Genomic DNA, 27,872 nt, shown 5'->3' on the forward strand with positions numbered 1-27,872 from the left:
TGGAATACCCCCCAGGTGTCTAACCCGTTAGGACCTGCTGCGGAAACGCGTTTCCCGTTTGACCCTTTTTCCTTCCCGTGGTCAGCTGACGATGCAGGTGAAAGGTCAATCGGGTTAACGTCAGCCAAAATGGATGTGAACCAGGCTAAACAGGAGCATGTCCTTGCTCTGAAAGGTAGGCGCTTACCCGGCACATTTGATGCGTCTAACTACCACTGTCGTCTTTAATGTATTTGTATAACGAAAATCAGGTGATTGTTATTTAAAACTAAAGCAAAACCATTATACTAGCTAGCTAGCTAGCGTTAGTGTTTTGATTTGCAAGCTGGCTAAGCTAAGTAAACATTGCTAATCTCTGTCACTGAGTGAAATTCGTGTAAATGCGGAGTTCTTATGTGAAGTTTGGCGGCGTTGGAGGTGGAAAGATTGTGGGACCTTTACAACACAAGTAGTAGCATTTAAAAAAAAACTATTTTGGTACCTCAATATCGCAAAACCTTGCAGCGCAGACGTGCGCCACCGGAAGACATGATGAGTGCTGCGTGAAGTCAGACTGCCCGTCTGGGTGACGTTTTTAGATTATTAATCTGAATTTACATTTACGATAGTAACATATTATACTGTTTGGGATACCCTATCAGGATAGTAACCTATTAACATGTTTTGAGTTAAACTATTAGGATATTAACCTATCTGGGTTAACCTATTGTGTTATTAACCTGTCTGGGTTAACCTGTTAACATTAGTATTATTAGTACTTCAACCCTCCATAAATTTTGTGGAATTGAGTGCAGATTGTCGCTAATTTTGCAATATCTGTTTTGCAAATACTGTTTATAATTTGTCAGTAGATCATATTGTGGCGTGGTACAGGAAGGAGAGGCAATAAACCGATCCATTTGACAAAAACAGACTGGTTTTATTCAAATACCTTTCAATCGCGATCAGACTGCTGGGGAATGATCACGTGGAACAAACTCGAATAAGACATGAAACATGAGGGCAGGTCATTAGCACAGTAACATCACACACACATGGCAGGTTGATTCAGACAGTACACAACTACATAAACTAATACAGGGTGGCTTAAACTACATAACACACACATAATCAGGTACATAATCAATAACACACATCATAGCATTACATATAACATGAACCAGAACCGGAGCCGCAGGGGCTCATGGGAAAGTAGTGCCGTCCCCCATTGGGCCGACGCTACACAGCCCCCCCCCAAGAGGTCAGCCGTCCTCGGCGACTAACAGGGCGCATCAGTATGTCAGCGGAACACCACCAGTATTTAACAATGCCCAATAATCCCTAGTACGATAAAAAAAAACAGTAACAGCACAGTACAACGGAGCACCAACAATAACAGAGCTCGCCTTTTTTTTTTTTTTTTTTTATTTATTTTTTTTTTTTTTTTAACATCGGCAAGGCAAAACAGTAAGACAGACCAGTCATGTAATACACAGTATAACACCTTAACATCCCCATAGTCGTTTCCCATAACCCAAACATAGTATGACTCAGCCACTCATACGTAGTCCTGCAGGCGGTGTGGCAGTCTCCGCACACGTTGCGGTCTGGCCGGTTCGGTCACGGGTGACACGGAGGGGGGAGTAACAGGGGAAGCACAGGGAGAAATGGGTGCAGGAGAGTCCGGGCGACGTACAGCGCCCAACAGTTTTGGCCGGTATGGGGCCAGGCGATCGCGGTGCACCACGAGGCGCCGTCGCCCCCAACGGATTCTGTAGACCACCTCTCCCAACTGGCTGAGGATCCTGCATGGCCCGACCCAGGCCGACTGCAGCTTAGGACACAGTCCCTTTTTCCGCTGGGGGTTGTATAGCCAGGCCTCCGAGTCCACAAGCAGAGGCGCGCCGTAGCATCGCATGTCGTATGCGCGCCTCTGCCTGTCCCCAGCCGCAGACTGGTTCTCCCTGGTCCATCTATGTACATCGCGCAGCCGGCCCAACAAGTCCCTAACAAAAAGGGGTCCGGGCGGCACGTCGTCCTCGCTCCCTGGCGGCGCTCCGAAGACCAGCTCGACGGGGGACCGCAGCTCCCGCCCGAACATGAGCATGGCTGGTGTGAACCCCGTGGTTTCTTGCACCGCTGAGCGGCAGGCCAGTAGCACAATGGGCAGCCGCTTGTCCCAATCGCGCTGATTCCCCTGGGTGGCAATGGCTAGCTGAGTGGCCAGGGTCCGGTTAAACCGCTCAACCAGCCCATCGCACTGCGGGTGAAGGGGAGTCGTGCGTGTTTTGTGCACGCCCATGAGTCTGCACACTTCCCCCATCACCTCCGACTCAAAGTTTCGCCCCTGGTCGCTGTGCAGGACCTCAGGGACGCCGAACCTGCAAAAGAAATTGTTCACCAGGGCTTCTGCCGTTGTCACCGCGCTCTGGTCCGGCACGGCATAGGCCTCTGGCCACTTGGTGAAATAGTCCATGGCCACAATGACGAACTTATTCCCCGTGACCGGGAATGGGCCCAGAACGTCCACCGCTACCCTCTCCATGGGGGAGCCTGACTGCATCGGTTGGAGGGGAGCGCGCGCAGCCTTAGCAGGACCCTTCTTTGCGGCGCAGACGTCACAGCAGTGGACATGGAGTTCTACGTCAGCACGGCACCCTGGCCACCAGAACCGCTGCCGCAGCCTACCTAGCGTCTTTGTGATGCCGAAATGCCCTGAACCTGGCAACCCGTGCACCGCTTGCAGCACAGTGTCACGGAGACGCTGCGGCACTACCACCTGAGTCAGTCTTCGCCCGTTTCTCGGATCCTCCCACACGCGGCAAAAGACGCCCTTCACCACCCTCATGCTGTTCCAGCTTGATCGGATAGCTTTGGCTACGGGGCCCAGCCGTACTACAGCGTCCCAATCCGGCGTCGACCCCGCCTCAATATCGCGTAGTGCCCACTCCAACTCAGAATCCCCTCTCTGGGCCGTGGACAACTCCTCCCTGGTAAAACACGAAAGCGTCGGTGGGGCAAAGGGGGCCTGACCAACCGCCGCGCAATGCCCCACCTCAGCAGTTCTGCTCTCCGCTCGCTGGCAGTACGCGCAGTTCGACTCCGAACACGGACGGCGGGACAAGGCATCAGCGTTTCCATGGTTACGACCCGGACGATGTTCAGCCGCGTAATCAAACTCCTGTAGTCTCGCAATCCACCTCGCGAGCTGCCCCTCGGGTTCGCGGAATCGCAACAGCCACAGTAGCGACGCGTGATCAGTGCGCAGCTTGAACGGGACACCGTAGACATACGGTCGAAAATGCCGAAGCCCTTCCACAACCGCTAACAGCTCACGCCGCGTTACGCAGTAATTGCGTTCAGCCTTATCTAGCCGTCTGCTAAAGTAGGCGATCACACGCTCCGTCCCGTCCTGCATCTGCGAGAGCACGGCGCCCAGCCCGTGGTCACTGGCGTCAGTGTCGACCACAAATTGTCCCGACGGTGTGGGGTACGCTAGAACCGGTGTGCTGCACAACCTCTGCTTCAGTGTGAGGAACGCTCTATCCGCCTCGTCGGACCAGCGGAACTTGGTACTCCCGCCACCCGTTAGACGGTGCAGCGGTGTAGCGATTTCTGCGAAACCCTTCACAAACCGTCTATAATAGGATGCGAACCCCAAAAAACTTCGGACCTGGCGTACCGTGCGGGGTGTGGGCCAGTCCTGGACCGCAGCCGTTTTACTCGGGTCAGTCGCGATGCCCTCCCCGCTCACTACATGCCCGAGAAAATTAACCCGGCGTTGTAACAGGTTGCACTTGGCAGGGTTAAGCGACAGGCTCGCCGTTTTGATAAGGCCCAGTACCAGCTCCAGGTTCGCCAATGCAGCCTCAAACCCGGCAGCGTGTACTAGCACGTCATCCAAGTAAACAACGCACTTTTCTCTAGCTACCCCCGCCAAAACCCGCTCCATTAGGCGCTCGAAGGTCGCCGGTGCGTTGCAGAGCCCAAACGGCAAGACGGTAAACTGCCACAGTCCCGTACCGATCGAGAAAGCCGTCTTTTCTTTCGCCGTCCCTGCCAGGGGAACCTGCCAGTACCCGCTGCGGAGGTCCAACGAACTAAACCAGTCCGAACCCGCCAATTGCTCCAAGGTGTCGTCGACTCTCGGCATAGGATACGAGTCGGTTCTCGTCACTGCGTTCAACCGGCGGTAGTCAACGCAGAACCGCCAGCTGCCATCCTTCTTTTTGGCCAGCACAACGGGTGCAGACCACGAGCTGCTTGAGGGCTCAATCACCCCCGCGGCAGCCATCTCGCTAACCAGTTGTTCCGCTGCCAAACGCTTAGCGAGCGGTAGACGGTGTGGCCTCAGCCGAACAGGCAGCGCGTCCCCCGTGTCAATGGCGTGGGCCGCGAGACCCGTCCTCGAGCACTCGCGCTCGCTAACCGCAAACACCTCTCTAAACCGCTCGAGTAGCGCCCACAGCGACTGGCCCTGCTCTTCAGATAGCCCCGCACAGCTACGCTCCCACAGGTCACGAACCGGGTCCACACCAAGCGGCGCCATTGTGTCACTCCCCGCCTGTCGCACGGCCACAGTACACGGCCTTTCCACTGTCTCGGTACCCCCGTGAATTGCGACCTCACGGCCATTAAGAGTCAGGCTACCGCTGCCGAAGTTAATTACTGCCCCCGCTCTCTCTAGGAAATCGCTGCCCAAAATGCATGGGTCCTTGATGCCCCCAACCCAAAAGGACTGATTCCACGGCCCGTGCCCGAAATCTAGCGTCACGGAGACGCGCCCGAGAAGTTCAAAACGGTCCCCCGTCACCGTTGTCAGCTCGGTGCGCCTACCCGAAAACGCTAAGGCTCCCCCCGTGTCATCCGGCACTAGGTCAGGCCTAAGCAGAGAGACCGAAGACCCCGTATCAATAAGTGCGAGAAAGAAAGTACCGCTCAACTCACAGTTAATGTAGTAGCCAGGTAGTCCCGTAACTCGCGAGGCAATGTTGGAGGATTCTCTGGGGCGTTGGGGAGTCGCCGCGTCCCTCACCGGGCGGCTCCCGTGCCGTTTCCCGGTGTCATACATGTGTTCGCTTTGTGGCCGATCTCGCCGCACCTCCAGCAGGTCAGCGTCTTGTCAGCAGGGCCGACCCTGCGCCGCACCGCCGCGGGCCATCCGTCAACTTTGCCGGAGAGTACCGTCTCGGCTCTGGTCGCCTCGTCCACAGCAGCGTCGATGGTGGCCGGGTTTGCCAGTCTGACGTGCACCTGCAGCTCGCCTGGTTCAAGCGCGCGCATAAAGTAGTCGAGGGAGAGCTGTTGCTGGGCCTCCCGTGGGAAAGACGGGTAGGCTTGCCGCACCAGCAGGGCCACCTCAGAGGCCAAGACGCCTATCCGTTCCCCCCGGCCCCGCGTCCGGTTCCTAAGAAGTTCTTTCGCCGCCGATTCGTCGGGTTGTCTCCCGAACCGCGTCATCGCGCCGCTGAAGAGGGCACTGAGTTCGCGCCGACACTCAGCGGGTAACTCCACCAGGACCCTGAGCGCGGGACCCTGAAGCGCCAAGCAGAGTTGCGCCGCCGTCTCTGCGTCAGACCACCCCTCGCAGCGCGCCACGACCTCCAGTTGGGCCTCGAATGCCGCCCAGTCGGCGTCGCCGTTGTAGCACGGAAGGTTAAACCGTCGCGCCGTGCTAGCCACCGGCTCTGTTGCCCGCGCGTGAGTAGGCGGGGTTACTGCAGTTGTCACGCCCCTCCTCGCCGTAGTCCGCCGTGCCCAGGGCGGCAGCCCGCCATCACTTGAGCCGTCCAACTGTTGCTTTTTCTTTGACGCGCCACTCAGTTTCTCCATCTCCCTCCTCAGCCGTTCGATCTCCTCCGAGATGCGTCCCATCTCTCCATTTAGAGCCACTTCTGACACCAATTGTGGCGTGGTACAGGAAGGAGAGGCAATAAACCGATCCATTTGACAAAAACAGACTGGTTTTATTCAAATACCTTTCAATCGCGATCAGACTGCTGGGGAATGATCACGTGGAACAAACTCGAATAAGACATGAAACATGAGGGCAGGTCATTAGCACAGTAACATCACACACACATGGCAGGTTGATTCAGACAGTACACAACTACATAAACTAATACAGGGTGGCTTAAACTACATAACACACACATAATCAGGTACATAATCAATAACACACATCATAGCATTACATATAACATGAACCAGAACCGGAGCCGCAGGGGCTCATGGGAAAGTAGTGCCGTCCCCCATTGGGCCGACGCTACAATATATTTGTTTTTCAGCCTTTCTCTTGGTTAATGTTCATATTTGACAGTTTGGGGTTGCATTAGAAACTCTTACCACATCTGATGATAATCATAAGGTACCGGAATGTCGTGTAAGAGAACGAAGCAGATCGTGAGGCAGTAAATACACACTTGTGCCTAAGTCAGTTTTTGTCACCAGTAAAAAAAAAAAAAAAAAAAAAGCTTCTCTCTCTTTTTTTTTTTTTTTTTTTGTCACCAGTGTAGTCTAACACGCAACACTCTCTGCTGTGATAGTGGTTATTTTCATGGGTTTACTCAGTCCTGATTGGACCTACTGTGTACCTACATGACTGAATTTCAAGAGCTATGAGCACTGGTGTGGGTCCTTATCCATATCCTGCACTAGCCAGTGATCTATGTTCAAAGTGCGTCGTTCATACTGTAGGGAAACTCCTGCCTTTGGTTGGTTTCCTAAGAAATAGCCCAGATATCTCAGTCCAGTACTCTCATGATATGTTGATTTTCATCTAGTTTGTATGTACTGTGTAGACCTGTAATTACACATCCATTAAATATATTTTAAAAATTAAAGTAAATAAATTCTCAGCCTGTATTAATCATGTATTAATGACCTACTGAACATTTTTGTGTGTAGTGATGAGACTGACGAAACCCACACTTTTCACTAACATGCCAGTGACCTGTGAAGACCGAGACCTTCCAGGTAAAAATGAAATCTGTGGTGTAAGTGGTGCTGGTAAATCTCTACCTTCAGACACTGGGCCATCCCATCTTATCTTCTCAATACAGGAGGACTAATACTCCATCATATCTGATACAAGCCAAGAGATTATATTAAAGCCTGTTAGCGGCAGTATAATCAGATCCCTGGTGTGACACTCTTCCACAATATAATCTAGACCAGTGTTTCTCAACCGGGGTGCCGTCTGTCTTCATCGGGGGTGCCGTCAAAATATTCTGATGTGAAATAAAAAACTAGTTTTAAAAATTGAAGTTATTATACGCTTTACAAATCATTAAAATTTATTTCATATGACCAGATCTCTCAAGTTTGGTGGTCGTGAGCTTTTTTTCAGGCGGGGGGGATTGGAATCTGTCGCGATGGTTAGTGTAGCGGCTGTGTGTATGTGGTTGGGGAGCGGGCTGGCTAAAGTCTACCAAGAAACAGTGCGATCTATATTCTGATTGGTTCAACCTGTTATAATATACAACCGATGGATTGGCTGAATATGCTGCGGTGTGCGGCGATTAGATTATTAAAAAAATTAATTAATAATAATAATATTCAAGCGTGAGAAATTCCATGTGTGGCGTGAGAGCGTGTGAAATCGCTAAATATGCGTGAGTCTCACGCTCAAAGCGTGCATATGACCTGCATATGACCAAGGTCAGCACGTGATTACGCAGGTTTCCCACTGACTGCAAGTCACATTTATCTGCTCTCTGTCTTAATAATCACTTTTTTTGTGTTATGTTGGCCGGGAGATGGTTGCAGAGAGTATGTTTTCAGGGTTGCCAACGCTCACGCATTGAGCATGAGACACACGCATTTGACCCTTTTCCACACGCTCTCACGGCACACTTCCGATATCTCACATCCGAAAAAAAAAATCTTGTTTATTTACCTGATCCACATCTATGATTCAATGAGTTACTAGTTCGCTCTGGCACCAACCACCCGCGATCGATAGATTGCGATATAACACTTAATTTGTGTCCATTTTACGTCCGCCCTCCCCCCCCCGTCAACAACTTACGTCCCCCCCCCCCCCCCCCCCCAAGCCTGTGTTTTTAACGCATTGTAAACTGGGGTGCCTTAAAATTTTGCATGCATATAAAGGGTGCCACAACTGAAAAAAGGTTGAGAAACACTGATCTAGACTTTCAGTTTACAGTCTTTTGATTCCTGTGTGCCCACAGTTCAGCAGCTCTGAAACATGATAGTCAGTCTTAGTTACACCGTTCCAATGCCATCTGTCATTCATACACTATGAAAATGGTCACATTCCACTATAAATCATATTAATGAGGAGAAAAGTGATGGGACAGCTGAAGTGAGGGAGAGTGTTTGAAGGGTTAGGGGACAGGTGAAGTGAGGGAGAGTGTTTGAAGGGTTAGGGGACAGGTGAAGTGAGGGAGAGTGTTTGAAGGGTTAGGGGACAGGTGAAGTGAGGGAGAGTGTTTGAAGGGTTAGGGGACAGGTGAAGTGAGGGAGAGTGTTTGAAGGGTTAGGGGACAGGTGAAGTGAGGGAGAGTGTTTGAAGGGTTAGGGGACAGGTGAAGTGAGGGAGAGTGTTTGAAGGGTTAGATGACAGGTGAAGTGAGGGAGAGTGTTTGAAGGGTTAGGGGACAGGTGAAGTGAGGGAGAGTGTTTGAAAGGTTAGATGACAGGTGAAGTGAGGGAGAGTGTTTGAAGGGTTAGGGGACAGGTGAAGTGAGGGAGAGTGTTTGAAGGGTTAGGGGACAGGTGAAGTGAGGGAGAGTGTTTGAAAGGTTAGGGGACAGGTGAAGTGAGGGAGAGTGTTTGAAAGGTTAGGGGACAGGTGAAGTGAGGGAGAGTGTTTGAAGGGTTAGGGGACAGGTGAAGTGAGGGAGAGTGTTTGAAAGGTTAGGGGACAGGTGAAGTGAGGGAGAGTGTTTGAAGGGTTAGGGGACAGGTGAAGTGAGGGAGAGTGTTTGAAAGGTTAGATGACAGGTGAAGTGAGGGAGAGTGTTTGAAGGGTTAGGGGACAGGTGAAGTGAGGGAGAGTGTTTGAAGGGTTAGGGGACAGGTGAAGTGAGGGAGAGTGTTTGAAGGGTTAGGGGACAGGTGAAGTGAGGGAGAGTGTTTGAAGGGTTAGGGGACAGGTGAAGTGAGGGAGAGTGTTTGAAAGGTTAGATGACAGGTGAAGTGAGGGAGAGTGTTTGAAGGGTTAGGGGACAGGTGAAGTGAGGGAGAGTGTTTGAAGGGTTAGGGGACAGGTGAAGTGAGGGAGAGTGTTTGAAGGGTTAGGGGACAGGTGAAGTGAGGGAGAGTGTTTGAAGGGTTAGATGACAGGTGAAGTGAGGAAGAGTGTTTGAAGGGTTAGGGGACAGGTGAAGTGAGGGAGTGTGTTTGAAGCCAGCTTTGCCTCTTATTTTGACCTCTAGTTTGATTGTTTTTAGCTAGTGCAGAATCCAATGAAAACAGATTATATCAAATGATAGTGTCATAATATCTAGTGTTATTAATCCCTCATGTTGAATATTTGGCCATGGTTGTAACTATGTTCTTTGATTCTGGATTTGTTATTGCAGTACTTTGTGGTACATTTGTTTTGTGGTACATCTGCTCTATTTCTCTAGGTGATCTGTTTGGTCAGCTTATGAGGGAGGATCCATCAACTATAAAGGGTGCAGAGACCCTAATGCTTGGGGAGATGCTGACACTACCACAGAACTTTGGGTAAAAGCATTCTGAGAATATTAAAACACTAGGTTGTATATGACAGAGTGGTGGTGGCTTGGTCAACATTCACTGTTGCTTGGGAGGTAAAAGGTTTTTTGATGGCTACTGGCATTTACAGTTGGTGTTTACCCCAGTTTGCTCCAGGTGCTTATATGTATATAAGAAATGTAACAAAATGGAACAAATTGAATTATACATTTTATTAACAATTAAACATGGCAGCAACATAACACTTTAGGTTATGTGATTATTATATACTTAAACATCACATTTACAGATGTGCATGGTTTACCAGTATGAACAGTATGAAATATTTCTTTAGTCTTACAGTATTATACCAAATCATTTACATTGCAAAGAAACCAATTGACCAGTAAATCTCCAGAATGAGACAATCACTGAAGTATGTGCAGACCTCAGCATTCAGAAACCCTTTTTGGCAGCTGTGTCTATTTCAGAGAATCAAAGTAACCTAATAATCCTGTGTTTGTCCCCCCCCCCCCCCCCCCCCTCCCATTTCTCCCACACATAGAAACATTTTCCTTGGTGAGACCTTCTCGAGTTACATCAGTGTACACAATGACAGCAGTCAGATGGTTAAAGACATCCTCGTAAAGGTGCAGGTGTTGTAGCAGAGTTACCTGAGACGTTCCAGCTTGACTCCGTGTCCCTGCCTGCCGTCTCACCTGTGCTACTGTTCTGCCTGTGATGTGTGTAGGCAGATCTCCAGACCAGCTCACAGAGGTTAAACCTGTCTGCGTCAAACTCTGCAGTGGCCGAACTCAGACCAGAGTGCTGCATTGATGATGTCATTCACCATGAGGTCAAGGAAATCGGAACGCACATGTGAGATGAGATGGAATATTGTAGGTAGTGATGACCTTAAGCCAAGAAGCAAGTGATCAGATACATTTATAATAAAGTAGAGATGGCAAACCTTGCAGGTCTTAGCTGCTTCACATGTCTCTATATGATACCTAAAGCATATGCTACTAATGTTCAGTTAGTGTTTGTTGTGAGTCAGTTTTGTTAAAGCAAATGCTGGCTAAGCTTCAAACCAGGGATGTCAAACTCGAGGCATCATTTTATGTAGCCGATGAGAGCTAAAAAGCCTAATTGTCTTAAAAAAAAAAAAGTCAAATACGTGCAGTGACTAAAAACTACATTTCCTACAATTATGTTACCCATGAAGTGACGGCATCTAGACACTGCAGTGTTTCCACATTGATGCGATTTTCCCAATAGGCTAAGTGTAATTGATAATATTGATCCCAAAATGTGAAAGCGAATACGTTTGTGCTTCAAGGAGACTGGTATGTCTTTTGTGTTATGAAACGGTGGCACTTGTCAAAGAGTACAGTCTACGTTGGCATTTTGAGACTAAACACGGAGCTAAGTATGCCAAAATTAGGCATCAAGAAAAACAACAAATTGCCAAAAAATTAAAACTGTGATCACAACAGAATGTGTTTGGGAAAGCCACAACTACAAACAATGCAGCAGTAAAAGCTAGCCTTGTTGTGGCTGAAGAAATTGCCTATGCTACAAAGTCTTTTTCAGAGGGAGCGTTTCTGAAACACAATTGATATTTTCAGGTTTTTGGTATTTCAAGTTTTGAACAAAGTAAATGTGATATCTTTTACGTTATTTTTCGTTATTCACTTGGATAGTTGATTGATGGTGTAATGTGGGTTTCATAATTAACAAATTAAAAGGATTTACGTTATAATAGAGCAATAAGCAAACATTTTTTTTACATCTATGCAAATATATTTAATAATTGTAACTTGAATAAGTAATATATTCAGTTATTTTAACATTAGGAGTGGTTACATTTATAAGTTACATATGGGCTTCTGTGGGCAACGATTATGCCGATGTGGCCCGTGGTGAAAATGAGTTTGACACCCCTGCTTCAAGCTATGCTTACTATTTGACACTAGCATCAAAGTGGGCACTTCTGGCGTATGCAATGGCCACCACATTAACTTTATATGAGACATACCAACATCTCAGCCAGTTGTGGCACTGTTCTTGATATTTAATGAGAACTGCCTGTTTCCTTTCAAGCCTTGTTTGTGCAGTCAGCTACACCACTCAGTCTGGAGACAAACTATACTTCAGGAAGTTTTTCAAATTTCAGGTAAGTATTTATGTCTTACTTATTATATTTAGATGTGAATTTTTGCACTTGGCGTTAGATTTCCTTAGAGTAACTTCTTGACATTCATTTACATTTACATTTATGGCATTTGGCAGACGCCCTTATCCAGAGCGACTTACATTTTTATATCATTTTTTATACAAGTGAGCAATTGAGGGTTAAGGGCCTTGCTCAAGGGCACCTCAGTCATGGCCTGGGGATCGAACCTGCGACCCTCCGGTCACAAGACCAGTTCCCTAACCACCAGGCCATGACTGCCCATTCAGCCACTATATTCCTGCCATGTCCTATAGCACGTCAGGGTACGGTGCTCCAGGGGCATCACTCTGAAGGAAGGATGTAGCATGTGAGGAATGTAATTAGCACTATGACGTCACAGTTGTGCTGGAGGATCAGCTCACTGCGAGTGTGGGGGTTCTGAGCACTGCTGTAACAACAGATCTAGTGGGTCTGAGTCTCTGTGCTGGTTGTGCATGACGGTCTGGGCACATGTGGGAGTCGCCGAGTGTTTATGGGGACGTGAGAGCAGGGATGTGACACCAGCGCATCCTTCAGCTTGAATTCTTTTTGAAATCAGGTTCTCAAGCCTCTAGATGTGAAGACCAAATTCTACAATGCTGAGGTGAGTTCGTTATTAGGTGATTTAGTAGGTATTTAGCTATTTCTTAACCTATTAAGAGCTATTTGTTCACACCAACACAAGCAATACACACTGATCTACTCTCATAACTGCCTTCTGCAGCATTCATGCACCTGTCCATGCATTGTTCATGTTCTGTTCTGTGGTCATCATTTAACCTGCAGCTGTTTGTAGTGCAGCTGTGCTTGTACATTCCCACTGAATGTATTTTTCTTAGCAATCATTCCATAGACCCATTTGATTTGTATCTTAGCAATGTTCTTTAGTGATGTTTTTGTTTGTTTTTTACCATGCTTGAAGAACACATTTACATTTGCATTTACTCATGCATGTACCCTTCACATTTCCTAATGATTGTGTTTTATTTTCTCCATTAGAGTGACCTCAGTTCTGTGGTAATTTTTTTTTATCTTCTCATTGCAATGTTTTTTTTGTTTGTTTTGCAAAATCATTTCTTTCTCCTTTTTCTCTCTGTGGAGCCAATAAAACAAGCAATGGGAAAACAATAAAAGAGGAATCAGCTCTCAGAATATTATTTCCTAATGTATTTCACATTGCAGTTGGAGAGGTGTGAGAGGTGAGGTGTGGGTTTATGGGTCTAGCTGACTGTATGCTGAGATGCTCGTTTTTTATTGTTTTCCCTGTGAAATGCTTTGGCACTAACGCTGAATCAGCTGAGGAGCTGAAGGCTAAATTCAATGGGCCATGCTGCTAGATCTTGTTTTCACCACTAAATCAGTTCAACAGTGTTTGGGAAGGGGCAGTAAATTCAGCATATTCTTTAAATGAATATTCAACATTTGATATTGATTTGTGTTTATTCATTGGGTGGATGACTACTATGGGTGCCTTCAGACTAAGCTACACTAAAACATTACATGTCTTGATTTTAGAATTGTCAGAAATGATGAACCTGATGTGTTTTTCTTATGCTCTATGCTGGTTGTTGTGTTTACGTAACAATATTTATCAGCTTGTCATACATATTCAAATGTTTCTCATACATATTCATACATCTGTCATACATATTCTTCTAAAGAAGTAGTACCTGCAAATACCCATTCTGTGAAGATGTTTTCCATTTCATTTGATTGTTCTTTCCTACTGACTGACTTGTGCTTGGTATGGCCCCTGTGCTTTCTGCTGAAACAATAACAGTTATTCTCCTCAAGTTCTGATTTCTCTCACTTCATCTCCACATTTTGAGTTGCAGGCATGAACTAACTGCTGGTAATGTTTGTTTGGTTTATACTGATGCCCTGTAGCAGCTTTTATTTGGCCTTGGAGACTGATTTAGATCTTTGCTTTAGATGTTTTGAGGTACATGTTTGATTTAGATGTCACCAAATCAAAGGCGTAAAGCTCTCTCTTCTGCCTCTGGGCTGGTCATCTCACACTTTACTGGACCTTTACTACAAGCACACAGTCTCATACGAATGGTATTTCAGATCTGAAGGCCAAATAAACTGGCTCGCTACACCTAGTGTCCCAGTTCAGCACTGTACTCTAGGCCACCTCAGACTAATCTTGATCCCTCAGACAGATGAGGTGTTCCTAGAGGCGCAGATTCAGAATATTACCACATCACCCATGTTTATGGAGAAAGTGTCACTGGAACCTTCCATGATGTACAATGTCACGGAACTGAACACCGTGATGTTGACAGAGGGAAGGTACGTTCACCCCAGCACCTTTATACTGTGCATTTTGCAAAAATATCACTTCTACCAGTCATAGCTTTGAGGTTTGTTGATGCTGAACATTTGACCATTTTTCTAAAAACTTAGATGTATATAATGAGTGTTTCCCTATAAACGTATTGCTTTCTTTATTGTAGCGAGTCCACCTTTGGGAAGATGTCTTATCTGCAACCCATGGACACCCGGCAGTACCTGTACTGCCTGAAGCCTAAGCCTGAGTTTGCTGAGAAGGCAGGCGTGATTAAAGGGGTGACTGTGATAGGCAAACTGGACATTGTGTGGAAGACCAACCTGGGGGAGAGAGGGCGACTGCAGACCAGTCAGTTGCAGAGAATGGTACAGCCCGCACAGCTCCCCACATACCACCTCCCTTTATACAGAATGGTACAGCCCGCACAGCTCCCCACATACCACCTCCCTTTATACAGAATGGTACAGCCCGCTCCGTCTCTCTTTCTAGTCATGGATTAGGCGAAGCCCAAGCATTGGAAATTCTCCACTGAAAACAATAATAAGGAGTCGGCATGAATTTAAGATCCTTTTGGAGTTTATCTGGTATCTCTAATTCTCCAAGTCTAGATTCAAATATTGTCTGTAAAAGGGGCCCTGAATGCTTTTAATGTCCATAGAGAATTGTGTGCAGGAACATCAGTTCAGCCCTTTGTTTACCATGGAAATATCTTAACACTTCTGTTTTGATACAACTTTGATTACATGGAAGATTTTTTGCACTGTCTAGAAGATTAAATCCGTTGACTGAGAATGCAAGATTTTCCTTGTGTATGTTATGTGTATGGTAAGTGGAATATTGGTCCTGCTAATACGCTTATTAAGCTGTTTCTCTGCATCTTCAAGGCACCTGGTTATGGAGATGTCCGGCTGTCACTTGAGCTCATTCCTGATACTGTGAACCTCGAGGAGCCTTTTGATATCACCTGCAGAATCACAAACTGCAGGTATGATGGTTGAATCTCATATCGATGCCTTTCCTAGTACTGAGCCCCCACCCCCATAACGCCTGTGACCCCATAACCCTTGTGACCCTGTGCTGTACGCAGTGAGAGGACCATGGACCTGGTACTGGAGATGTGCAACACGCGGTCGGTGCACTGGTGCGGAGTTTCAGGCCGGCCACTGGGAAAGCTCAGTCCCAGTGCCTCCATCTCCATCCCCCTCAAACTCCTCTCTTCAGTCCAGGGCCTGCAGGTACGAACCAGTCACTCTGGCTTCACACTGTACCATGAGCTGATATGCACCTCCATGGTAGTGTTTAAATCTGTAGTCATTTGAGGAATACGTGTTGGTTCTTAAGGCTGAAATGTCATGGCTTAGTTTGCAATTTTTTATGAGCATATTTGGTGCATCTTTCTTTCAGAGCATATCTGGGCTGAGGCTGACGGACACCTTTCTAAAAAGAACATATGAGTATGACGACATTGCACAGGTGTGTGTGGTGTGTCCATATCTGAGTCTGGAGAGCTGAGGGTTCTCTCCCTGCACACCCCCACACCATGGCTACATGGGACACTGTACCGGACCAAAATCCTCCACCACTTTTTGCAGTATGAGCTCATTGTTGTTTTAACATGTTCTTTTTAAAAGTGCTCATCTTAATTTTACGTGTCTCTACGTGTGAATAAAATGGCCTTGCTTAAAACAGCAAGCTTCTGTAAGTAAATATAAGACTGACCATGCTGACCGTGCTGCGTGTGCTAACTGTGGACACCCAGGATATACCGGAGGAGTGAGGCGTTTGCTCCATGACCCATGTCCAGTTCGCAGAGTACAGTTTAAAGAGCCACCTGGTTCATGCAGAATGAAGAACACATGGACACTAGTGATTTCCAGAAACATTTATTGTTAAGATTTCTTTTTGGTCCCCCGCAAAGCTTGCTAATTTTCTTAAGATTAAATAACACATCTGACTACAAATATCAGATTATGGAGCATGCTAAATTATTTAGGCTGAGACACAATGTTAATTCTGTTAATACCTGTTTCAACATTGTAAAATAAATGAATCATTTGTGGAATAATAGTGCTGCTGAGGTCATATATATGAAATGATATTTGTTCTTTTTTTTATATCAGTCACAAAATGTTAGATTTGTTCCTAAAATGAACAAAAAGTGCTGTAAAACCCTAATATCACTTCATATGTTAAAACACCTTGGATATCAAGGACTACAACAGTGATTCATAGATGAATAATCAATAAGCTTGAAATCAAAATGAAAATGTGTTGCACAGGAACGTGCACAGGAACACACCCCCGATTTGCCAAGAGTAGCAAATGGAAAAAGCAGAGGACTGGCACGCAAGCACATGTACAGCGAAGCTGGCAGGTCTGCAGTGTGGGACGGTGACTCTGAACACTGTCAGTCTACACACAAGGCCTGCTGCCATGACGACACCACCCTGCTCACCTTTCCCACCACACCACTTCCCACACCGTTGCTGTGGATGCAGTGCTGTTGCCGAGGACGCAGCGCATACAGCGACCGGGAATGTATGGAAGGTGTGTCAAGACGTCTGGATGTCCCGCCTTCCTCACGGCCCCGCCCCCTCCCCCTGTCGTGACTCCAGCTCAGCCAGCGTGCGGATGGACAGAATGGGTGTAGAGATCTTCCCTCCCCTCCCCTCACAACACCTCCTCCGGGTACTTCCTCCTGCATGGGGTGGAGAAGAAGATGGCAAACCCCTTCTGTGAATTCTGTGAACTTGGATAATACTAACAATGAAATAAGCAATAAGCTCAGGGATTTTCAGCTATGGGAAACCACGGTGCCTCTGTTTTCCGATTTTATTTATTTATTTATTTTGTCAGATGGAGTGTGTGTGTGTGTGTGTGTGTGTGTGTGTGTGAGTGGAGGTAATGCAGGATCATGTCTGTGTGTGAACTGGGCTCAGACTGTAGGGCCTGGCTGTGAGTTGAGCACACCTGGGCCGGTCAAGAGCGCTCCTCAGCACTGCTGCTGAACGATCGGCTCCTGATGTGGTTCCTCAGCTGCTCGATCAGCTCCGGGTTCTGCTGCTGAATCTGCTGGGCAAACTGCTGACCTCTGACAGGCGCAGGCAATCATCATCATTCAATGAGATTAAACCCACAGTGACGGCAGAAAGCTGATTTATTAATCTGCTTTTTTGAGAAGTTGGTTGATTAACTGAACAACAAGCATGATGTGGAATGAAATGCTTCAGTGGAGTGTTGCTCGTGTCTGGAGGGCACACACTACAAAGCTTTGAGGTTTTCATTAATTTAGCCAAAGTTGGCTAACCAAAGCGGCCGAGATCATGTAAGAGAAAATACAAAACCATTAATTGCACAACAGTTCCATGGACTCTGCCCTGATGTTAAGAATGAAAGAAACTGGTTCTCTCCTTCCTGCGTTACCTTTCCTATGTAGAAGGTTCTAGAAAACACTGTTTTTCATGCATGCTTACGCTTCAATGAGGCTGGAGATGTCGGACAGGCCTCCAACTCCAGCGGCTGGGCCGCCCACTGCGTTAGACATCATTCCTGACATACTGCCCCAAGAGAATGAATAGACGACACAACACATTACATGACTCGCATCACAAACACAGACTGAGCAAAGTGTAACATCACAGGATCCACATTTAAACCTCAGCAGAAAAAGGTTGGGTAATCCGAGCTTACCAGAGGCATCTACAAACTTAAATCTCCTCATTAATAGATTAAAAACCAAAATACAGGTTGACCAAGCATGAAACTTATATAAAATGGCAGACATAATGCAGTGATGTGTGGTAAGGCACTTACAGCTGCTGGACCTGCTGGTTCTGCATCACACTTGCAGCCTGGCAGAGAAATGAAAGAACAAAACTGAGGGCCATAGCTGCAAGCAACTCACCGACTAACTTTCCAGAATAGGTATCCTTTCCTTGAAGTACAGTGCATCCTTTCATCATGTCTGCAACGACTGTGAGTGGACGAGGACTTCAATACCCAGAATGGTCCAGCACCAGCCATGCCCCAGCCTAATCACATCATTTAAACATTGTTTTTCCCACACAGGCCTTGCATTCCTAAACCTTGCCTGTTGTCCTACTTACCTACATCCCCTTCTGTTTTGCTGTTTACCTATTTTATTTATTTATTTTTACCTCTGCCTCTTTTATATTTATGTCTCTGGTTGCGATCCTGTTAATAAATATCACTGTAGTCCTGTGCATGTATTACGTGTGTTAGCCTGACACATGGACCACAATCACAGATGCAGCTCAGTTGTCAGGAGCTCCATCTGGCAGCATTCAAGTTGCACTCAATCTCACGATCGTACAGCCATTACGTAATGTTTACAAAATCTGTGGAGGATGTAACAATGCCATTTAGATGATAGTAATCAAATATTCTGTAGCAACCAAGTGAATTCTAATATGAAATGAGTGTGTCTGCAGTATCAGAGGATAAGTGCAAACAAAACCTTATGAGATATTTTTGAGTTGCATAGTAACTATAAAGCAGCTATGAATCCTGCTGGTTCTTACCATGCTAATGAAGGCAGGGTTGTTGATTAGACTAGCCATATCAAAGCCCAGTCCTGTGGCTGGCTATGGAGATGCACGTTGGAGAAGAACAATGTTAATGAATAAATTACACATATGAAATTGAATTCATATGAATAAAACATTCTAAGATACTATCTGGGTGTTTCTAGATACTTATTACCAGTCAGTTATCTTTGCATAACTCCTCGGTTAGTGAGTCCGACTTACAGGACTGGATGCTTCCTTATTTTTTTGCTCAGCGATCTTTAAGTTGGATTTGTAGGTGTCATTCTGAGGATCCAGTACCAACGCCTTCTTGAAGTAAGAAATAGCTTCTGGATACTTGTTCATGGAAGTCAGTGCCAACCTTGAAATAAAAAACACTGGAAATAAAAAATCTGAACCTAACAGAGCACATCGTGGTGAAAACTATGATTGTAGTGTTGTATACTGGTCACACTTCTGTCAGGAGTTTGTATATACTGCACTGTACTCATGTACTCTAATGACAGTGGAGTGCTAGAACTCAGCTGCTCACCCCATCCGCCCGAACGCTTTGCTGTATGTAGGATCGATGGCGATTGCCCGTTCACAGTCAGCCGTGGCCTCTGCGTGCTGTCCCAGTTTACTATGCGCTGCAGCCCTGAGAAAACCACAGCACATCTGTAACGTTTCATTATCGGTACCATGAATAGACAGGGTTTTGATGAAGTGTAAGGGATCCTCAACTACAATTTATCAATTTTATTTATTTATTTATTTATTTATTTATGTCACTTACCTTTTCCCTAACATTAACGCTTTTCTTGATCCAAAACCTAATTCTAACTACGCCCAAGTCTGGTGTTAATTTTAATTATGGAGTCTTATAAATACATTTAGACCCTTCTGTCTGTTTCCTTTACTTATAATAACACAAAAGTTTACATCAGTGGTACACAAATGCCACAGAAAAGCATGTAGTTATATCCTTTGTTAAACATACCTGACTAGTAATTATAAGCCCCCCAAAACCTTTTTTAGGTTTTAAACATGGGTTATTACTATCCAGGTCAGGTGATCTCCAGGAGTTGGCTTGCTATGCATTAGCCCACCTGTTGCAGTAGTAGACTGCGTTTCTGTGGTCCAGATGGATGGCTTTTGTGTAGCACTCCACAGCACACCCATAGTTCTCCTCCTTCATGTGGTTGTTCCCTAATGATCAAACGTCCATTACCAAAACCTTTCAGAACTGATGGCTATTCTGACTCTAATGCAAATGCAACCTTTATTAATAATTTCTTTAACGCCAGTGGTACTAGACACGTTAGCACAGCAGCTAACAATATCCACCTCTAAATTACAAATTAATTCTGTTACAGCAGTGTAAGACTCCAGAAAGGGAGTTGTGGTCATCAACTGCTCGTCTGACTTTGCTGGAGCTGCACATGTGTATTCCTTCCAGTGGGAGGAGTGTGTGCAGATGTGTGTTCCTTCCTGTGTAAGTAATACACACCTTCATTCTTTAGCTGCTCTGCTCTCTTCGCTCCCTCTGCAGACTGAGTAGTCTCTTCAGGCGTCACAATATCGTTCTGTACATTGTAATTTTGTGAAAGACGTTGACAATATACTTATCACACAATGCACAGTTCACATATATAAATGTGCTAGTATCCCCAAACATGGCCTCCTGCCCATCTTTCGCCAAACTTTTAAAACAGGTTAAAAAAATCAAACAGCCAGACTGTGCCTTTAATAACAGATCATTAACTTGAGAACCCCCTTGCACATTTTAAACTACAATCAGAGATGACAAACTAGCACCTTGGTAGTCACGTCTATCTGAGACAGGATTGAGCAGACTGTGAGACGTGTGCGTCTCTCAGGCACGTTGGAAGCGTGATGAGACAACATGTACGATTTCTGAGTACCTCAATGCCTGAACTAGAGGCTAATGCCACTGCATTTCTGAACTTAATTTGCTCAACTTCACTGCTTGCAATTAGAGGGTTCAAAACCAGTCCCAACTCTTAAAGAGTAGTCATGGGCAGTCATGGCCTGGCGGTTAGGGAACTGGTCTTGTGACCGGAGGGTCGTGGGTTCGATTCCCAGACCTGAGGCTATGACTGAGGTGCCCCTGAGCAAGGCCCTTAACCCTCAATTGCTCACTTGTATAAAAATGAGATAAAATGTAAGCCGCTCTGGATAAGAGCATCTGCCAAATGCCATAAAATGTAAATGTAAAGAAAACAACCTTCCATGTAAATAATAGCTTTTCAATAGCCTGAGTGCTGCTGGAAAAGGCCCTGGTCACCTTGAGGAGGGAGTTCAGGAAGATCTCCCTGAGGGTCTGTGGTGGGGCCAGGTGGCAGTCACTGGAGTTGATCTTAAAAGTGGTCTCCAAACACTGTATGGCAACTATGACAGATAGCAAACATGTCTGAGGTCTTTTTGTTGACAGTTACTTTATCGTCCAATGTCAAGCAAAATAATTTCCATTCCATTTCTCGTTTTAATATAATTACATTATTATCATCTAAGATTAAAATTAAATAAATATTCTAGCTCCACAATGAGTATAATTTTAACATCCACAGGTTAAAAAGGAAGTTAGTTTCTTTTCCAGAGGCATCTACAAACTTAAATCTCCTCATTAATAGATTAAACACCAAAATACAGGATGACCAGGCATTAAACTTATGTTTAAATGAAGCTTGCCTACCTTCAAGGCTTTCCTGTTCATCTGAATTCAATGATACACAGTGTGTCTGGTCTCTGAGGAACTGCACTATGGAATACGCCAAGCGTTTTTCCACTGCCATTTTGTCTATGAAAATTGAGAGGAAAAAAACATTAATTTTCGTCCTGGTACTAAGCAAAATGGCTATACATCATTCATTTTCACCACAAATGAAAGTGCAAAGATCGAGTGCTGATTGGCTTCTGATAAGCACGCCAGCCACAGCCTACATAATCTTGGTTTCTCTTAAGGAATCAAACAGGAATCCGTACTGTTGCACCAGAAAGATCGCAGGGCTTTTATTCGGACCCTTTGCCTGTCTTACCTCTATTGAGCCTTGTTTCTGTCCCGGACTGTCATAGGCAAACTTATTATGGTAAAGTTTCCAAATAAGGTTCTAGTCATTACCAAGGTTCAGAAATTTGCTCAGATAACACGCCTATATTATGCGTAACTACGTATATTCAGTTGCGGTTCGGGGGTGGGGGGCTGTATGTGGTCTTGACGCCCCCCAACTCACCCCCCACCCCAAATGAGGGTAATTTATGAATGGCTATAAAGCGGCAGCAGTATTGGCAGCTAAGCGATTTTGTCGCTATATTTAGCGAGTATTCAGACCTCTCTAGCTACTCTTTTTAGGGAGTTACGTCAATTAGCGACTTTCACGCCCTCCCAACAGACCTACTGGTTCCAGTCTTGACCCCCAGTTCTCCACTGCGTATATTTGCAGTAGCCTAACTAGTTGCAGGTAATTACATAATTGCTCCCCAAAACAGAGATCTTAGTAACGTTACACAATATATATAGAACGTAAAACTGCGATTTTACATCTCCACCCAATATGAAATCTGTATTGCGTGTACTATAGTAACGTTACTGGATAACAACATGCACACACATGCCTACGTGAACCTGCGTGATGTAATGCTTACTGGGGGATCTAGATTTACTCCTAAACTGTGCCGCTACACATAAATGGCAATCAGCATAAAACTACAATAAGTCATAATTCAATAATATAATTATAAAGCCTTTTAAAGCCATACAGTGTGACATGTTTATACTGATTTCCATGATCAAGCCTGCATACGCGGTCAAATGACTGAAAACATTCGCCATTCAAAAAATGACTATCATAAGAAACTGGACAAGCTCAGAAAAATCTAGTTTGTTTGCTGGTATTTTGCCCTAATAACACGGCAATAACGGTGTTGTGCTGGAGATGCTGCTCGCGCCCCCGCCTACTTACCTGGAGGATTTGCCAGCAGCCCGTACCACAGCGACGTGTAAACGTGGGTCGGACTGACTTTTCCCTGAGCGCATGCGCGGTTTTGGCGGAAGTGAACAACGGTCAATACCACAGTCGAGCGTGACAACGGCTGTGTTCGAAATAGCCTACTACATACTACTGGCGTACTGCTTGGCCCCCAAATCAGTATGCTGTATGCAGTATGCGAATAAAAATAATTTTCTAGTGCGCAAAACATCCACGGATGACACACTACTTATGCTAAATATTCCAGTATGCGGGCTGTGTTCAAAATAACCTACTACATATTGCATACTGCACTCAGTAAATACTGGATACTGCATACTGGTACTCATAGTAGTATGCAGTACAGTTTCCAGTATGCTACAAAAGCAAAGCATACTACGGGGTCATGTGAACATAGCATTGCATGATGGGATGCAGTACACCAAGAAGATAGCTCTGTAATGCGAAGTAGTATGTCATCCGGGGATGTTTCACGTACTGGAAAAATAATTTTTATTTGCATACTTCATACTGCATATTAAATTGGGGTCAAAGCAGTATGCCAGTAGTATGTAGTAGGCTATTTCGAACACAGCCACGAACAGAGCTATCTTTGTGGTGTATGCTTTGCTTTTGTCGCATATTGGATACTGTATTGCATACTTCTTCTTCTTCTTCTTCTTCATCTTCTTCTTCTTTTTCTTTCGGCCATTCCCATTTAGGGGTCACCACAGCGGATCAAACTCCTCCATCTGGCCCTGTCCTGAGTGTCCTCCACTGACACACCAGCCACTCTCATATCCTCTACCACTGCATCCATAAACCTCCTCTTAGGTCTACCTCTCCTCCTCTTGCCTGGAAGTTCCATCCTCAAGACCCTCCTACCAATATACCTCTCCTCCCTCCTCTGTACATGTCCAAACCATCTCAATCTCGCTTCTCTAACTTTATCTCCAAAACATGCTACATGTGCTGATCCTCTAATAAACTCATTTCTGATCCTATCCTTCCTCGTCACTCCAAATGAGAATCTCAACATCTTCAACTCAGACACCTCCATCTCCCTCACCTGTCTCTTTGTCAGTGCCACTGTCTCCAGTCCATATAACATAACAGGTCTCACTACTGTCCTATAGATCTTTCCTTTCATTCTAGCTGACACCCTTCTATCACAGATCAACCCAGACACTTTATGCCATCCACACCACCCTGCCTGCACTCTCTTCTTTACCTCTCTTTCACTTCCTCCATTACTCTGTACCCTTGACCCTAAGTAGGTAAACTCTTCAACCTTCACCAGATCAACTCCTTGTAACTGGACCTGTCCACCGTCTGCCCTCTCATTCACACACATATACTCTGTTTTACTCCTGCTCACTTTCATTCCCCTGCTCTTCAAAGCATATCTCCATCTTTCCAAGCTCACCTCCACCTGCTCCCTACTCTCACTACAGATTTTATATACTACAGATTTTATATATCACTACTATATTTTAAGTAATACTGACTTACATTTTCATTGCACATTACTTAAATTTTTTTAGTAAACTCAACTTTAGTAAACTCAACATGAACAACTTTATGTTTTAAGTAATACCAACTTCATTGTACATTACTTAAATTTTTAAGGCAACCGGTTTACTCATATTTTAAGTAAACTCAACTTATCCAGGCTTACAGTGTATAAGCAAGGTGGACTGTTAAACAGGACAACAATCTGATCTTTTGGGCCCTTTATTTCTTTTCTTTGCTTGGTTAGAGTGTTCTCCAGCAGATGACATTTTCAGTGGAGCTGAGGTTACATATTACATAACAAGATAAACACACACACTCAAAGCATCTTGCCAGAGCATCCTGTGGTTACTAGAAAACAAGATGGAACAATGTGGACTGTTAAACATGATAGTGGACTGTTCTTTTGGGCCCATAATTTCATTGTTCTGTACATTATTTTAATGAATGATTAGTTCAGGTTTAAAGGTCAATAACTGAAGACCAAGCAAGTAGAACATTTTATAATGATTTTGAGATGCAGTTTTTGTTATAACTTTCACAGAAATGTTTTGGCTAGATCCCTCAACATCACATTGTTAAATGTGTGAGGTAAGTACTCTGTATGTTTAGCTAGCTCTGCCCTCGATTTTGTTTAGTAGATTTGCTAATAGATTTCGGTTTCGTAAATAGGAAGGGGCAGGACATGCACGTGTCTTGTGTTTAACCTGGAATGATGAAGACACCTCCCATAAACAGGGTTGCCAACTCTGACGCAATGAGCGTGAGACACACGCATTTGACTTCACACGCCATACATCCGACTTCTCACGCTGAAAAAATCTAGTTTATTTATCTCCGATCCACATCTATGATTCAATGAGTTACTATTCGCTCTGGCGCCAACCACTGGTGATCGATCGCTTTAGGCGCAGCAGAGAGGAAACATATAATGTGTCCATTTGACTAGCATTTTGAGCTGAAGTGAGTGAAATGAGGTGAAAACCGCCGTATCGCTGTATTGCTCATTGTATGCGCTTGCGGTGTTATACTTGGGGAGCTAAAATGGAAATAGGGGCACAAAAGCAGTAATATTTTGTTTTGTAACTAGATGGCGACAGGACGATAACAGTAATCACCAATGTTGATTATTTAGTAGAAATAATTAAATAAATAAAACATAACGCTTCACGGCCACTCCAAATTACATATATAAATAAATAAACACATGTACATGTCTAGAGCCTACACTTATCTCACACTATTTGCTTGTCAGAAGCACTTCACATTATCGCCTCCATCTTTTTATTATGTGTTACTGCGATTGTTAAGTGCAAACTGATTTTATTTATTATTTATTATGGTTTCAGGTATTTCGAGGTTATATCGACACATCACTTGCTTTACAATTCAGTCAAAAGGAAAATGAGACGACTCAGCGTCTATCAAGTAAACCAAACTTGTAATGGACGTGCGAGACCCGCCCACTCGACATATTCATTGGTGAGAATAATTTATGCTTGAAAACGTACTGATCTCATTGGTTTCTTCCACGCGCCTATCAGCCACCTTATCAGCCAACGTGTTGACGTTATATTAAAGCCAATCAGGTTAGATCACGGGCCTTGCCGCTGCACCGCCCCGCCCCTCTGCTCTGCTCCGTTGTCCCAGTGTTGTCTGCCTCGTCTGGCCGTGGAGTCGCGCACTGCTACATCAGTCCGTCTGCTCACACTGCTTCATCGCGTCTGTAAAACCGCGCGGTTAGGCCGTTTGGCCCCGTATTCATCCGCTAGCGAGATTTTTCATTTTAAAGGGAGCAGTGAGCGTTAAATATACGCGGGCGCGGCGCTGTGTGTTTTGAAGGATTCGCACTCCAGTGGTGCTGGTGGACATTTTTTTTTGCTTTTGTATTTCATCGCCTGTTGTGTTCACGGACGTTTCTGGGGTTTTTTTGTTTAATTTTAGGCTTTTAAAAATACTTAAAGGACCTTACACCTTTAATTTTTTACCTCAGATACACTGTCCTTAAAGACTCGCTCACCTTGGAAACTATCTTGTGTTGTGAAGAAAACTTCCCAAGTGCGTTATCCAACTTTGGCGAGCGTTGGAGCGGAAGATCGCGGCGGCTAAAGCTAACGCCGCAGCCGTGTTCGGCGGCCCGTGTTCGGCCATCTCCGTTCCTCTCGACTCGGACTCCGCCGTTTCACAGTGATGGTTTTGTGCGACCGGGACTAATTCGACTTACATGGCTTTAACCGTTTTCCTTTTTTACTGTACGTGAAAAGTGGGATTTGAAAAGCTACTAATTACGGTAAGGACACGTTTGATTTGGGTTATAATCGGTCCTTCGGCAAGATCACGGCGCTACAGCGTATTAAGCTGCGTCTCTTTCCTTGTTGCCAAATCGTGCTACAAAAAAGCAGATGTTCTGTGGTCAGTCACTTGCACTTCCATCGCATTAGGAACAAATGTAATTTGAAGCGTGATGCTGGTTTTGGTTGTTTTGGTTCTTCCGACTGCACAGGTGAAATAATGAGTGAGATGTACCGTAAACCGACGTCGAGGGTCCTGCGAGGGTAGAAATGTTTTTCATCCGTTCAATGTCTGTTTACTGGCAGTAAGTGCTCGCTATAGCTGTCAATCTGCAGTCGAATAATTAGTAATGTGTATTTTTAAAAGGTACACCAGAATATTACTTATTTCCATATTGTTAAAAAACTGTTTTTACATTTCCTAAATACACTAGGTTTTTTTGGTTTACGTTTTCTTTAATGAGGAGCTGTAGCTAATGGAAGTCTAGCCCCGTGTCTCTCACGCAGAGGCGGATATGGCGAGTTCAGTGCTGTTGTGTACGGGCACTTCCTGCTCTGTGCGGGTCTCTTTCAGTATCGAGCTGATCCAGGCAACACTTCATTTAACCCTCACTGTGGTAAAGACTTTCCCCAGCAGTGACTAATAGAATTAGCCTCTTTGACAGTGTGAGCTTTCATCGTATAGGCACTGGGCCACTTTGAAATGTATGACTAGGTTTAGACAAGTTAACGACATAAAGACCAACATTTTGACAACTAATAACAACCAAGAAGCACGTATTATGCGTAAATGTTTTATATATTAGTTATCTGTATGACCATAAATGACACTGGTACAAATATAGGTAACTTACTTTGTGGCCCTCGACTTCTATGATAATTTCAGCAGGTGATGAATTGAGCTAACAGGATGAGGTAGGTTGAGGGGGATTACTGTCATTTGGCAGACTCATCCTCACTAATCTGTGCTTTATACATCCAATACACAAGCGATATCCAGTGGGAAATCACGATGTCAGAAGCTCATGACCCTCTTGAGTTTAAATTCCAGCACATAAACTCAGCCTTGTTTCCCCCAGGCTGGCACTTGTGTGCCAGTAGCATGGACTGAACTGATTTAGACACTGATCAGACACAGACATGCTCCTCGAGACAATATTCATGTCCACAGACACACGCTCTTCGATAAGACATTTATGTCCACAGACACATTGTTTGAGACAACATTTATATCCACAGATGTGCTCCTCGAGATGTTTGTCCACAGACGCACTCCTCAAGACAACGTTGATGTCCACTGATGTGCTTCTTGAGAAAACGTTTATGTCTCAAGCTGCTAGCGCCTTCTGTTTCTCCTGCCCCACTCTCTGTTATTGGCTGTGATGTGGTAAACAGACTGGG

General features: G+C 45.2%; 3 protein-coding genes across 10 annotated transcripts in view; 2 read left to right on the forward strand and 1 right to left on the reverse strand.

Annotated features, from left to right (window-relative positions):
- trappc13 (trafficking protein particle complex subunit 13) lies at positions 1-16,218 on the forward strand. Of its 2 annotated transcripts, XM_077019142.1 has the most exons (13): positions 1-175; positions 6,886-6,954; positions 9,576-9,675; positions 10,211-10,295; positions 10,397-10,524; positions 11,749-11,821; positions 12,420-12,464; positions 12,860-12,877; positions 14,022-14,155; positions 14,320-14,518; positions 15,038-15,138; positions 15,241-15,388; positions 15,558-16,218. In XM_077019142.1, the coding sequence occupies exons 1-13, from the start codon at positions 130-132 to the stop codon at positions 15,663-15,665; spliced, it is 1,254 nt and encodes a 417-aa protein (XP_076875257.1). In that variant the 5' UTR covers positions 1-129; the 3' UTR covers positions 15,666-16,218. The 2 variants fall into 2 exon arrangements, with proteins under 2 accessions (XP_076875257.1, XP_076875258.1); XM_077019143.1 differs by lacking the exon at positions 12,860-12,877.
- sgtb (small glutamine rich tetratricopeptide repeat co-chaperone beta) lies at positions 16,068-27,824 on the reverse strand. Of its 2 annotated transcripts, none has more exons than XM_077019145.1 (12): positions 27,326-27,824; positions 21,396-21,500; positions 20,988-21,091; positions 20,190-20,265; positions 19,789-19,888; positions 19,233-19,337; positions 18,923-19,061; positions 18,695-18,757; positions 17,967-18,004; positions 17,627-17,710; positions 17,124-17,244; positions 16,068-16,851 (listed from the first exon to the last, which is right to left on the reverse strand). In XM_077019145.1, the coding sequence occupies exons 2-11, from the start codon at positions 21,493-21,495 to the stop codon at positions 17,133-17,135; spliced, it is 921 nt and encodes a 306-aa protein (XP_076875260.1). In that variant the 5' UTR covers positions 21,496-21,500; positions 27,326-27,824; the 3' UTR covers positions 16,068-16,851; positions 17,124-17,132. The 2 variants fall into 2 exon arrangements, with proteins under 2 accessions (XP_076875260.1, XP_076875259.1); XM_077019144.1 differs by lacking the exon at positions 27,326-27,824 and adding an exon at positions 22,663-22,740.
- The window catches only part of erbin (erbb2 interacting protein), a 65,434-nt gene continuing 63,381 nt past the window's right edge, over positions 25,820-27,872 (forward strand). For 5 of the 6 annotated variants that reach the window (XR_013133619.1, XM_077019121.1, XM_077019120.1 and 2 more), the window contains exon 1: positions 25,822-26,470. The gene's annotated coding sequence lies outside the window, so the exon portion shown is untranslated. Of the gene's footprint in view, positions 26,471-27,872 lie in introns of all 6 variants that reach the window. The other variant, XM_077019124.1, reaches the window with a different exon arrangement.

Source organism: Brachyhypopomus gauderio, chromosome 10, assembly GCF_052324685.1.
Source record: "Brachyhypopomus gauderio isolate BG-103 chromosome 10, BGAUD_0.2, whole genome shotgun sequence".
Taxonomy (NCBI): Eukaryota; Metazoa; Chordata; class Actinopteri; order Gymnotiformes; family Hypopomidae; genus Brachyhypopomus; species Brachyhypopomus gauderio.